Genomic DNA, 14,753 nt, shown 5'->3' on the forward strand with positions numbered 1-14,753 from the left:
GGACACGAGGGAGATGAAAGCTGGGATGCAGTGCAGTTCACAAACAAGGCAGACACAGCACGCTAAAGACAGAAACTCCAGGGACAATGTTCAGAAAACAATAACATGCAAAGTACAGAGGACTACAAAGGGCGCACGCCGAATTTTAATCAAAACGAAAATGCAGTTAATTGCTGTCGAGCGAATTGTGTGGCTCTGTGTGAATAAGCCTGTTGTCTTTGCAAAAATTACATTGTCTCCGTCGCAGCACAGCATTGTTAATGAAATGCAAAGATTTGAATGCACAAATGTGTCAATCCTTTCCCAGTCAATAAACCATTGCGCTCAACAGCATCCCGGGGAATATCAATTAAGACAAGTACAGAATTTGTCCACAGAATCTTCTTCCTTAAAGGCATGATTTGTGCTAGTTTTCTGTTGGAAAAAAGAAATCTTTTCTTTTAAACAACCAAAATCCCTGTATCCCTGGGTAAAATCGCACACAACCAGTGCAGATCTTAATTCATAGTGAAATCAAAAGTGATAACATATGGGTTACAAAAATACTTTCTACTGTACACTGAAAAAAATGATTCATTGAATTTAATCAATTTTTTAAGGTAAGTGGTTGCAATCAATTAATTACATTTAAAAAAAAGTTTATATTTTATTTTACTCTACTAATATTTTTTGTTTAAATGTAGTGTAAATAAATTGATTGCAACCACTTACCTTAAAAAAAAATTGATTAAATTCAATGAATAATTTTTTTCAGTGTAGGAACATTTTCCTATTAAAGGGTACCTATTATGCAAAATTCACTTTTACAAAGTGTTTGGACATGAATGTGTGTTGGCACCCTACAATGAAAAAAACATTCTCTCTATTTTTTATCCCTATTAAACCAAAGCAGTCTCATTAGACATGCCATTTAGATTCTCTTGCTAATGTGACATCACACTGACAGAGCCCCTCCCATGACCACAGGCCGACAGTCCTGTATTACCATAGTTTATTTTGTTGTAAAGAATTAGCTGCTCATGTTGTTGTGAAGTTTACCTCCCTGCTTTTTTTAAGCAAACTATTAATATTTAGGGCAGCAGAGGCACCAAGAGTTGGCAGAATCCCAGAGCACAATTTCCTCCAGTATTGTGGGTCAGCGTTTTAAGAGCAAGACTCTTTGAACCGGCCTTCAACTCTATAATGAGTCTTAAACGGGCGGTCACAGGACAGTTTATCAAAGCTATGACATCAACAGTAGGAAACAGAGTTCATCTCAGGATACAAAGCTTCAAAATACATAGTTCAAGAAGCACCTACTTTATTATTTAGATTTATTATTTACCTTATGGAATGCTATTTTAGTATTTTTCCAAGAGTATCAGCATGCATTAGTATTCTGAAATACAATAATACTAAAACTGTAGTGCTGGTATATCTGAAAATAATACCACTGTACAGTACTGGGTTTGCCCTCAATATGTGACCCTGCCTGTAAAAACACAGTTAAATGTGTACCGTTTTCAACATAATTTAAAGAACATTCTGTGAAAATATATCTTTAATATTATCTGAGTAAAGTCATGTCAAAGATGGCAGGGGTCAAGATTTTGTGAGAAGTAAATAAAATCCTTAAAACTAGTAATACATTTTATGAAGTGTATTTAAAGGATACGTCCATTTTCTTAAAAAAAAAATCCAGATAATTTACTCACCACCATGCGCGACCTCACGCAATACGTCATCACGTCAAGAGGTCACAAATGACGAATGCGAAACTACGCCCTTAGTGTTTACAAGTGTGGAGAAAGAGGACCGTTCTGATGTTGTTGTATGTCGAATGATGCTAATTAATGTCTTTGTGTCAGTTTATTGTTGAAAATGGTCTGCAAATGTGCGTTTCATTTATGTAACACGTGACCTTTCTACGTCACTACGCAATTACGTGAGGTAGAGTCCTTTGAAACTCCGTTGAGAAAAACTGTTAAGTGTGTAGTTAAGTGTTAAGTGTTGGGTTCCAATAAAGTCCCTTAAAATGAGAAAAATCCTGGAATGTTTTCCTCAAAAAACATAATTTCTTCTTGACTGAACAAAGAAAGACATCAACATTTTGGATGACATGGTGATGAGTAAATGATCTGGATTTTTTAAAGAAAATGGACTAATCCTTTAACTAAGTTCGGGAGAAGCATGGTCATATAATCAAATCAATCAACACACAAAGGTCTTTATATATTTGGCCGTCTCCCACCTCTGTCCCGTTTTTTAAAACCATCCCTCCTCCACCCCATCACCTCACTTTCTGGAGGTATATCTATCCCAGTTAAGGGGGGGGTACTCAGGTTCGAGCAAAATATGCTTTATATCAGTGGTTCCCAAACTTTTTCAGCGTGCGGCCCCCCTTGTGTACGGTGCATTCCTTCCCCCCCAAAGAAAATTTGTGACAAAAAATTAAAACCATTAAATTATACAAAAAAGTAGTGCTTTTGGTTAGTAGCCTTATTTTTTTAGGTTTAATTAAACAGAATTCATGATCAATTAATGTATTTCATAAAATGTCATAAAACTGGGGCCCCCCTGGCACCATCTCGAGGCCCCCCTGGGGGCCCCGGCCCCCAGTTTGAAAACCACTGCTTTATATCATATTTGATTAAGTTATCGTTGTGCAAATGGAACAACACTGCAAAAAAAAATTCAAGAAAAAGAAATCTTAGTATTTTTGTCTTGTTTTCAGTAAAATATCTAAAAATTCTTTAATTAAGATGCTTTTTCTTGATAAGTAAACGACCCATGAAATAGTTTTTAGACCAAAAATATCCAATTTAAGTGATTTTGTGCATATAACAAGCAAAAAAATTTGCCAATGGGGTAAGCAAATTTTTCTTGATTTTTTATTGAATTTTTCAAGATTTTTTGCTTACCCCATTGGCATATTATTAATTTTTTGCATGTTTTATGCACAAAATTACTTAAATTAGATTTTTTTTGTCTAAAAACTAGACTTATTCTCTTGGGTCGTTTTGCTCATCAAGAAAAAGCATCTTGATTTAAAAATGCACTGCAAAAAAATGACTTTCTTACTTAGTATTTTTGTCCTGGTTTAAGTAAAAATATCAAAAAATTCTTAAATTAAGATGTATTTTCTTGATGAGCAAAATTACCTAGGAAAATAAGTCTAGTTTTTAGACAAAAATATAAAATTTAAGTGAATTTGTGTTTAAAACAAGTAAAAAGTCAAATTTTCTTAAATGAAGTGTTCATGAAAAAATGCAACTTATTTCAAGAATTTTTTTCTTATTCCATTGGCAGATTATATATATATATATATATATATATATATATATATATATATATATATATATATATATATATATTACTTGAAGGAACAGTTTGTAGGATTGTGGCCAAAACTGGTACTGCAATCACACAACTGGTGGCTAAAACTGGTACTGCAGTCACACAACTGGTGGCCAATACACAACATGACAACATAAACATCAGTTGAGGGCTGCAACTCCACTTTTTAAATAACAATATCCTGGCCGGAACACTGTTTTCAGTAATATAAGTATTTGAAATGAAATTGATTTCTTAATGTCTAGTGACATATCAGGACCATTTTATGATTAATTGATATACATTTCTTACATACTGTTAATTTTTTGTCTAAAACTAGACTTGTTTTCCTAGGTAAGAATTCTTAGATATTTTTACTGAAAACAAGACAAAAATACTAAGAAAGAAAGTCATTTGTTTTTTGCAGTGTGTACAAAAATGCACGTAAAAACACTCCACTTCTCGAATTCTGCCACTGACCCAAACAGATGTTTCTTCTCTGCCTTTGAATATTTCAATTACATACATTGAAACAGTCAGGCGCATGTAAACATATGGAGGTTGTTGAGCAGAGTTCGATTTCACAGGTGGTTGAGTGGAAAGCGTGCTGTGCTTTTTGACATATGAAACCAAACTGAAGTGCACTCGCACTGCAACACCTGCACAAATTCATTCCTCATTCTGCTCTAAACTAAAAAGAGGTATATAGGAATATCTTATGTTTATCACGCACAAAAATATTGTTTTGATGTTATATAACTTAAATATGACGTAATACTTACAGATATGTAGCACCATAAAGAGGAACCAAGAGGTTTCGTTTCACTGCGTACAGGCAGTATAGAGCATAAATGACAATACATTTTGAATCTGTTTACTTTCTTAAAAAATAAATAAATAAGTGTTAACACTTATTTGAAATAAAGACTAGTAACCCCAAAAGAAGTTTTATTCAAAATAAGGGTGGTCCTACCTTACGATGGCTGCCATGTTAAAATCACATGACCAGCCCAGTAGTACATTACATCAGTATGCCACATATTGTATAACACTTTCTGTGCTAAATAAATCAGTCATGAGTAGAAAACAAAAATCTGCAGAACCAAGTTTGATGTGACCCAATGTTTCAAGTTTACTTGTAATTTTCATACATACTGGTCTACTTGGCGTACACGGTTATAAATAAATTTAGGATTTAGGGTGTTTTCCAGCCCAGTCTCACGAAATTTCGTTATATAGTCACATATTTTTTTTATTCTTTTTTCGTGCTATTATCACGAAATTTCGTGTTTTTTCGTGATCGTATAACGAATTCCTGTTTTCGTGTGATTATCACGTATTGGTTACTCAACTGTTTTGTCCTATTTTCTTACCATTGTCGCTTCGGTTTAGGGTTAGATTTACATAAAATGACATCCCTAACCAAACCCAAATCTAACCCTAATGCCAGGCGACATATAAAAAAATAAATCAGAAAAAATAGTATAGATCAATATATAAAGTGACATTCTAATGCAAGCACCAAATCTAACCCTAAACCGAAGCGACAATGGTTTAAAAATAGGAAAAAACAGTCGAGTAACCAATACGTGATAATCACTCGAAAACAGGAATTCGTTATACGATCACGAAAAAACACGAAATTTCGTAAAAAAAACGTGACTATATCACGAAACTTTGTGAGACTGGGTAGTGTTTTCAGACCTGAGCCTTTGTTTCGGAACCTGGTGCGTTTTTTCCCCTTGGTTCGGTTAATTTAGGCATATGTGAACACGGCAATCGTGCTCGACTGCAAACGAACTCCGGAGCGGTTCGGTAGAAGTGTGAAAGCAATCCGACCCAACGGACCAATGAACAGGCTGTCTTATTGCTTCATTAACCATTAAAATACCTGATGGTTCTTTGATGATGAATTCTGGTGAGCATGTCAGCAGCATTCAAAACCAAAGTGCACCTGTTCCTTATAAAATGTCTTTTAATTGCTCTTCTCCGCAAAGATACATGGAAAAAATGTTGCCTGAAAGTTTTGATTCCTGCTCACAATAATGAAGGAATATAACCGCAGTTACAAAAAAGCCACACAATAATACAGCAAAGGTGCTGTTTGTCCATCCTTACAGACAACTTTGAGTGGATTACTAGAAAATAAACAGATTTGCACAGATGCAAAGTTTAGTTTGTTTGGGAATATTGCTTTGTAAATGTGAACCAAACCAACATGAAATTGCAACAGCGTAGCCATTTAACCCCCGGTTTTGGAATAAAGCAATCAATCTACAGGTCTGAAAACACCCTTAGTCGGGTCAGGTCGAGTCACAGGGTATCAATGACTGTGCAGGCTGTTAGCAAAGATATTTAATATTAACCTGGTAGAGGGACTTTGCGTATGCGGAGAATCAACAGTGACACGACTTCCTAAAAGGGGACATTTTACAAGACTTTAAGATGTCAAATACATTTTTGGTGTCATCAGAGTACATATGTGAAGTTTTAGCTCAAAATACCATATAAATAATTTATTACAGCATGTTAAGATTGCCACTTTGTAGATGTGAGAAAAAATGTGTCGTTTTTTAGCTGATCTTTGCACTAAATGGCAGTGCCGTGGTTGGATAGTGCAGATTAAGGGGCGGTATCATCCCCTTCTGACATCACAAGGGGAGCCAAATTTCAATGACCTGTTTTTTTCCACATGCTTGCAGAGAATGGTTTACAAAAACTATGTTTGTTGATCTTTTTCATATTTTTTTAGGTTGATACAAGGACTGGGGACCCAATTGTAGCACTTAAACATGGAAAAAGTCAGATTTTCATTATATGTCCCCTATGAAACGACTCTGCTGTTAGTGATATGGGATATTTCTATGGTTGTATCAATAATAAAAAAAAGTGTGCATGATGTTGGATTCATTCATGGTCTACGGAGAAAAATATAAGCCAGTGAAACGCAAAAATAGCACAATGATTCTGGCAGACATTAAACTGAGCTATAGTAACTGGAGTGGTTCCTGAAATGGTGATTTCTACACTGATTATTTTTCCACATTAGCAACCATCATACTGTATTACTTTTTAAATTTTTTTTGTGCTTTGGGTGATTCCGATTAAAGTTTAGGCCAAAGATAGAAGAGCGACACATAAGTCTGAAAGAAAAGTAAGGAGACGACAGCGAAAAGACAATGATAGTTTATTTGTAACCTTATCTCGTGTATGAACTACAAACTCTGATTTCTATAATCGATCTCCATCTGTTTTTAAAGGTCATGAAATAATGTTTACATGAAAATCAATTCAGCCATCTTTTACAGCACGTCCCTCTCTCTCTCTCTCTCTCTCTCTCTGAAATCTTTTAGAACAGGTTGGCACATGTAAAATTAAAATGTAAAAAGTTTTTGTTTTGCTTTTTTGTTTTATTTTCAAAATCTCTTTTTATAGAAATCTACCACTAGAACAGCATTCCCCCTCAGAGACGAAAAGAAAGAACTTACGTGGAACGGAGCCCAAAGTATCTCGTTCCTCCTAAACCAAAAACACAGATGGGTTTACATGAGACAGAACGTACATGTAAAACAAAAAATCACAAGTAGTCATTAAATAAAAAACAGAACCAGTAACAAAAATAAACATATAATAATAAAAATGACAGAAACCTTTTCCAATAATCATAATAAGTTCAGGACAGAGATCCAAATTGTCGAATAAACAAATTAAACACAAAAATAACACTTAACTCATTGACTTGGTTTACTTTTGTGCTAAACTCCAGTGTTTATAAGGATACCTGTAATGAATTTGGATTGACATCACTTAACAAAACGAAAAAATAAAGTTATGAATTAAAATCAGAAAGAGCAGCATATTCAGATAAACAACAGTCTTTTTTTTGCACGCTTTGATGTCTCAATCAGACAATGTACCAGATGGCCTTTGCTTGGGCAGGAGGTGCACTCAAAAAGATTTTTTGCAATGATTTTATATAGCAAATCCTATGGAGCATAATCACAACCGATCTTAAAAATCAGAGTGCATCTGGTGTGCGATGAAAGCATGATAAAAAATCTTGGTATCAAAACGCATCTGTATTACAACTCTAGCAGAAACACAAGTAAGAGGGTCTTTATGTGAGGATTATGTGCGCTTTGAATTATGAAATGCTACCAATCTGAATTAAAATGTCACAGGTATATTGGTTTAATTCAAATTACCTACAGTATAGCCCTCCGAGTTGCTTTATGGACTAAATTATACACTTCAAATGAATCCACTTTGGCTCTTTCACCCAGACTTGCTTTTTTAATTTGACTCTGAATGCATTGAAAGTGTCAAGCCAATGTCTGTCGGCAACACCCTCTCCGTCCAAGGTCACCGGTTTCTATAGTGACCGTCTCGGGCCATTTTGATTTCAGAAGTTAATTCATAACGCAAGTCATTCTGCCCGCAGCCAACGGCGTCTTGACTGCTGCATGTGTAAGCTGAAGATGAATGTATTTCGGTCTGCACAGAAAATAAATAAAAGTGATTGAATGTGACTTGTGAGCAAAAGTGTGTTTGAAAGTTTTTTAAAAGATATTGCATAAGTGCCCGAGGAGACTGATAGCTCAAAACGAGTAAAAGAAAACATTGAAGAATTTAAAAAAAAAAAATCTCTCATCATTTACTCACCCTCATGTTGTCCTAAACCTATATAAGTTTCTTTGTTCTGTTGAACACACAAAAAAAGATAAATGATGTAATCACACTATAGTTGTAAATATAGCAGAAAAATACTATGGAAGGCAATAAGTGCCATAAACTGACTTCTATAGTAGGAAAAAAGATTATGGATGCCATCAACTTATGATTTAAAAAAAAAAAGGTTCCTTTTTCTGTAATAAACATGGTTATGTTTGTAAGGGTAAAACCTTTAATATATATCAGTGGTGCTGGCTTTGCATACTTTTTATGGTTCTATGATGTTCAGCCCTTTTCTATGTTTTCCCGTTTTCTGCTTTTCTTGTTTTGAAATCTTATTTGCATACATTCTTCGAGTACTTCAATTTACAGTAGCTCATTTGAAGTAGAAACGAAGAATCATGTGAAATTTTGTTGACAATTGTTGGAATTGTCCTGGTTGCCCTTTCAACTTTTTCCCCGCCACTGACGAGTTATCTCGTCAATTAAGAGAAAACGCTTCCCTGCCAATGACAAGTTTTTACGGCAATCCGTATTTCCGCTATTATGCACTAGGTGGCACTCGTACCCAACTTATAAAACACCGAAGCATCCACTGTTTCAAAAACTGTAAAAACTCTGTGTATGTTTTGATCATCGTTCTGAATCTGATCTCTAACAAAAGTCCTTTACAAAAATGCAACTATCTCAGCTTTTTGCTCAAAATTTGGTATTTTTTAAGAAACCTACCCATATTTGAGAGGTGATAAAAAGAGAAAAAATTAAGATAGGATGAAACAAAAAATTCTGGGAGGCATTCAACTTTTGTGAAAATCATAAAAAATGCTGCCGCTGACTGGCAACTTTTTTTAAATGCTGGCTGGTGGGGAAAGAGTTAACAGAGACACATAGGCAACTCATGGGTGAAGAAGCCAAATCTGCATAAATTAGCCTATGAAGCAGCCACATCTGAATAACATGATATGGTTGAATTCAAATTTAAAGGGATTGGAATTTCACTGATTAAGATGTTCATTGATGATGTCAGTTATGGGGTGTGGTAATTTTATATTCTAAAAGTATTCATACTTCATATGCACCTCAACATTTTAGATTCAGCTGCAATAATTGGATCCTCACATACAGAACAGTGGACTTTAACAGAGTTTAAAAGCATATTAGTAAACCAGCAACCCTTAAAATAACATTTAAAAACATGGAGAAATAATTACTGGAAAAATAATTGCAGATTACATCTTTTCTCGATTAAACCACAATAGTTTTTTTTCCTTAAATAAATAACTTCTGTTATGTAAAGACACTTTTGAAACTGTTGACATACACTCTCAGTGTCCATTGGTTTTCTACCAGGCTCTTTTTGCATGTCTTGCATCGCTCTACTGTGTCTTTGTTTAAACAATCTTGAAAATCGATACGTCACATACTGTTCCTTAAAGAGTTTGTTTTGGAGGTCTTTTTTGTCCTTGTATTCCCAGTATTATGAAAAGCAGTTCAGATCTGGGTCTCTTGTACATTGTCTTTCGAACTGGCCCGAATTAGCAAAGGTTCGTGGGCGGAGCTATGTATAGAATTGATGGTGGATGCGTGGTTGTATGCAGTCTTGTAGGCATTGTAATGATTCAGGTGCTCATGCTCGAGTGGAGGGAGGGTCAAGTGACCCTCCATGGTAGGTCCACGGGTTACGCAGTCCTCATCTACGTTGATGATCTCGATGGATCGCGTTGGTGCGTGATGGTTCTGCTGGTGATGCTGTTTGCGCATTTTATAAAAGATTATCAGCATGACGGCCGCCATCAGAGTGATGGCCACGAAGCAGCCGATGATGATCTTGGTGGTCTTCATCACCTCGTCAAGGGTGTGGAGAGAGCCATCGATCGTGGCTGTGACGGGGATGGTGTAGGTCTTGTCAGTGGCCTTGGTGGACACCGGAGTCCGTGCTGTAGTGGTGGTGGTTGTGGTGAAGGAAGGTGGTGAGGTCTCCCAAATTCCAGAGGAGGGGGTGGGACCTCCCTTCTGCTGAACCGTTGGGTGGCCCTCTTCGTGCGATGATTCCGTGGTCTCGACAGTAACTGTGGTGAAGTAACTGACGCCACCATTTTCTGTAGAGGACACATTGAGTATGGCCGAGGCTGTCGTGTTGCCTGCGGAGTTGCTCACCATGCAAGTGTAAGTTCCCGTGTCCTGCATCGTAACATTGGTGAAGTTTAACGTCCCATCATTGAGCACAGAAATCCGAATCTTGTAAGCCCCGTGTGTCATGATTGAGCCGTTGGGTGTGATCCAACTGACTGAGGTCAAAGAATTTGCTCGACATTTCAGTTCTGCTGCCATGCCTTCAGTCACGTTAAGATCAGCTGGAGGCTCCACAATCACAGGTGCGTAACAATGGAAATAGTTCTGGTCTAGTTCCCCAATGTATCGCCCCTTGTGGCTAGTAGGTGAAGCACAGCGAGCGCAGCAACTGGTATTAGCCGGTACCATTTCTTTAAGCCACCAACTAAGCCACAGGATATCACAGTCGCAATTCCAGGGGTTGTGGTGTAAGTGTACTCTCTCCAAATGATGCAGTGGGGTGAAGAGGTCATGGGGCAGGAGGGTGAGGTTATTGTGGGCCAAATTGAGCTCCACGAGGGACTGAAGGTCATCGAAGGCGTTCCTCTCAATAGTTTGGATCTGTGCATGCATCATCCACAGTTTCTGTAGGTGAATGAGGCCTTTGAAGGACCCCGGTCTTATTATAGAGAGCTGGTTTCCCGACATCTCCAACTCATCCAACCGGACAAGCGGAATCAGGTTGGGAATCTCTTTCAGGTTGCACATGCCCAGGTTCAGGTAACGCAGGTTGCTCAGGCCTTCGAAAGCACCTTCTGAAATATACGAGAGCCGTTTCAGCTCACCCAAATCCAGCCTTCGCAGTGACGGTACGCGGTTGAAGGCATAGGAAGGTATACTTTCTACAGGGTTATTCCTCAACCAAAGCTCCTTAAGTTTTGACAGGTACTCAAAAGCCCCATTGGGGATTGTGGTCAGTCGATTATCAAAAAGCTCCAGTGTGTTGAGGTTAGCCAGCCCATTGAAGGCTCCGATTTCAATGTTGCGGATATGGTTTTTGCTGAGTTGTAGTATCTCCAGGTGTCGCAGGTGCTTGAAGCTGTCAACCTTGATCACCTGTATGAGGTTTTCCTGAAGGTTCAGATACCTCGTGTTGGTGGAAATGCCGTCAGGGACATCTCGAAGGCCACGTCGCGTACAGATGACCTTGCTGAACTGGTTGCTACAAGAGCAGACGGAGGGGCAGGTCTGCGCTCGCACCAGGCCAGCCACCACCAGAAGCTGCAGGGCAAGCAACAGCACGAACAATGGGTCGGACAGGGCCCGGTTCCACCTAGGACCTCTCATCGTCTGCTGCATCAGGGAGGAGGTCATCTTGTTTATCATTCATAATTCGCTGACAGGTTCTCCACTCTTTGGGACGTGTTTTATTAGGCCAAACTGAAAAAGAAGGAAAGGGACATGTAAGGTTAAGAATACCAGATATTTACATTTGCCATAGTCTTACTCTAGCCAGTTCTTACTGAAACAAACAACATGATCTCACGGAAAGTCGGGTTATAGTCACGCAAAATTTGATTAATTTATTCAGCTTTTTAGTGCCTTGAACACGTATGTCTTTTTCGTGACACTATAAATAGTTTCTTGTGTCTGTAGCATAACTTTATTTTTCATGTCATTTTATGTATTGTTTTCTAATCCCCCCCCCCCTATTTTCATTGTCGCTTGGGGTTTAGGTTAGATTTGGGGTTAGGATGTACTTTTATGTATTGGTTTCTACATGTTTTTTTTCCGCTTTTAAAACTATTCTCACCTGGAGTTGGGGTTAGAGTTGGGGTTTGGGTTAGGTTGTCTAAAAATGTAACAGAAAGTGATTCTAAACCCAACCCCAAGTGACAATGGTAAGAAAATATAAAAAAAACATTGAGAAAACAATATATAAAATAAAACGAAAAAGAAAGTCATGCCAAGGACACGAAAAACTGTTTATAGAAATTTGTGTGAATTTCACGAAAAAGACGTTCGTGGTCATGGCACAAAAAAGCTTAATTTCGTGCCATGGAAACAAATAAATTAATCAAATTTGCTTGACTATAACACGACTTTCCGTGAGATCAGTCTGGAAACAAACCAGTGCTATAGCAGATACATATTCATATGCTACAATACCAATACACAGATACTACATTTTAATACGGGAACAGAAACTGTTTTCGTCTATACTTTGTTCACTGTGAAACATTTTGTATTGTAATACCAAGATACATGATTAAAAGTACAATGTTCTCAGTAGCATTAAAGTTTATGAGAATTTGAGTAACTTGATTCAATTATTGTGGTTTACTCATACATAAATGTAGTACACACAGAGTGCACACTACAGTATGTACTTTCTGATTAAAGCAACAAGTACATTTACATAAAATTGTATTATCCCATACTCAACCTAAGCAAATCTTCCACATTTTAGCATAATGATAACAACAAACATAACATAACCTCTTTAAAACACCAACACAACAGAATACCTAACATTATTATGTCTTTCTTTATCTCCTCTTGCTTAAGAATAGATAAAATAACACTTTATTCTGCATATACTCTCCATATTCATGCTGGAAATCCTAAAAATCCTCTTTCCTGTTTTAACAATGATGCTTTCACAACACTAAAACTATCCGTGAAACCAAACTGGACTATTTATCAATATACATTAAACTTGAATACTTAAAAATGGGGTCTTAAACTTCTTAAGATTCATCATATTGTGCTTCCACCTTGATTTTACTGTTTGCTATGCATTCAAAACTATCTATATTCCAGCCACACAAGTCCCTACAGCCCGACTGAACTGAATCACAGACATAACATTTCTCACACGCATGCACCGCAGGCGACCTTGGTGGAGTGTTTCATATCCATTTCATTTTTCCGAGCGCGTGTTTGTGTGTCTGGACACAACCTGTACTCTCAATCTAAGTCACATAAAGTCGCACCACAATATTGGGTCTGCTTTCACCGTTTCCTCTCTCCTGAGAAGATATAACCGCAGCCATGTGTGTCATTTTCTATATTCCTGCAGCGGAGGCATAAGTAACAGCACAGTGACCTACCATTCAATCCTTCAATCATGAGCCTTCGGCTCTCTTCAGAGATACTTAAAGGAATCAGTTGGACCGGACTGAGAATGTACTGCAGTACAGGAAGTGTATGGACAGATGCCCATTTATAGCTTAAGAGTTCAGTTTAGTCTAAAGCACTGTTTACACTGACAGCATGTGGAGGGTGAGGTGACTGCGTGCTCTACTTTTTTAAATATATATTTTTTTTATGTATTTGGCAGGTGCTTTTCTCCAAAGAGATATACAGTGCATTCAAGTTATACATTAAAGAGCACCAATGGTCCGATTTACAATTTTACATCCTTTGGTGTGTAAGTGTGTCTTAGTACATGTTAACGATATGCAAAAGGTACAAACCCCAAAGTAAACTATGACGCAAGTTATCTTTTCTTGGACTACAACAAACACACAGATTGTAGGCAACAGTTTACTTCCTGGGATTGGACTCGCAGTCTGTAAGTTAACTCCTGTTAGCATTGCATTGTGAGCGAATCTTTTAAACATGGTAAGGAGCATCACATTTCCTGCTGACGTCAGAGGTATTCAGGCCAATCCCAATGTACAGATTAGCTGGCCAATCAGGGACACAGAGCTTTTCAAATATGTGTGTTTCAGAAGGAGCGTGAAATCGGAGCTACAAAAAAAAAATTAACCATAAACCGCGCAAACACATTGTATTATACCAAATACACAAAACAACAGGTTTTGGCAATGAAATAGGCGCTCTTTAATAATCAGTATGTGTGTTTCCTGGAATCGAACATATGACCTTTACGTTGTTAACGCAATGCTTTATCAATTGAGTAGATTGCTGCTAAAGTTAACATCTTCAAGTGTATCACATCATAGAAATGTAGAGATACATATCATTCAAATAAGATTTTATTATCAATGCAAATATGCATAAATGAATCAATTTTACATTAATTGAATAACGAAGTGAAAGAAATTATATTTTTTAGCTTGTTTTGATTAAGTAAATTGGACAATGCGCAACTTTTTTGGTGTGTTAGGGATTCTTGCAGAAATTTAAAAGCTTATAAACTGGACTATACATCAATATACATTAAATTTGAATGCTTAAAAATGGGGAGGGCCCTCAAATAATTTAAAGAATTATTTCAAGCACTGATTAAGTTATTAAAGTTTAAAATTAGAAATGAAAACTTTGAAAATAAAGCATATGAAAACATACATTGCAACATTTAACTGACAAAAATAGTCCCTAGCTGTCACTTGGGATCTACCCCAAAAGTACACCTTTGTACCTAAATAATTCATATTACCAAAGAGATCTTATTAATACATCAAAGGTAGGTCTACATATTGGTACCAAATGTATACATATAAAAAAAAGAGAAAACAAATGAAAATGAGAGCAACGTTTATATCACACACATCTGCTAGAAGTTACCAGGTTACCTTGATTATTTTAACCTAATACACTTGGCAAAGAAAATAAATAAAGGCTACTTATTAAGACATATTTAAAGGAACAGTATGCAAGAAATGTATATCAATTAATCATAAAATGGCCCTGATATATCACTAGACATTAAGAAATCATTTTCTTTTCAAATACTTATTTCACTG

At 36.8% G+C, this 14,753-nt stretch overlaps 1 protein-coding gene across 5 annotated transcripts in view; it reads right to left on the reverse strand.

The window, feature by feature from the left end:
- Positions 1-6,486: 6,486 nt before the first annotated feature.
- The window catches only part of lrrc4ca (leucine rich repeat containing 4C, genome duplicate a), a 174,088-nt gene continuing 165,821 nt past the window's right edge, over positions 6,487-14,753 (reverse strand). For all 5 annotated transcript variants that reach the window (XM_055191643.2, XM_055191645.2, XM_055191646.2 and 2 more), the window contains one exon: positions 6,487-11,478. In XM_055191643.2, the coding sequence (XP_055047618.1) occupies positions 9,478-11,424 (1,947 nt within the window). In that variant the 5' untranslated portion in view covers positions 11,425-11,478 and the 3' untranslated portion in view covers positions 6,487-9,477. The remainder of the gene's footprint in view (positions 11,479-14,753) is intronic.

Source organism: Misgurnus anguillicaudatus, chromosome 6 (assembly GCF_027580225.2).
Source record: "Misgurnus anguillicaudatus chromosome 6, ASM2758022v2, whole genome shotgun sequence".
NCBI lineage: Eukaryota > Metazoa > Chordata > Actinopteri > Cypriniformes > Cobitidae > Misgurnus > Misgurnus anguillicaudatus.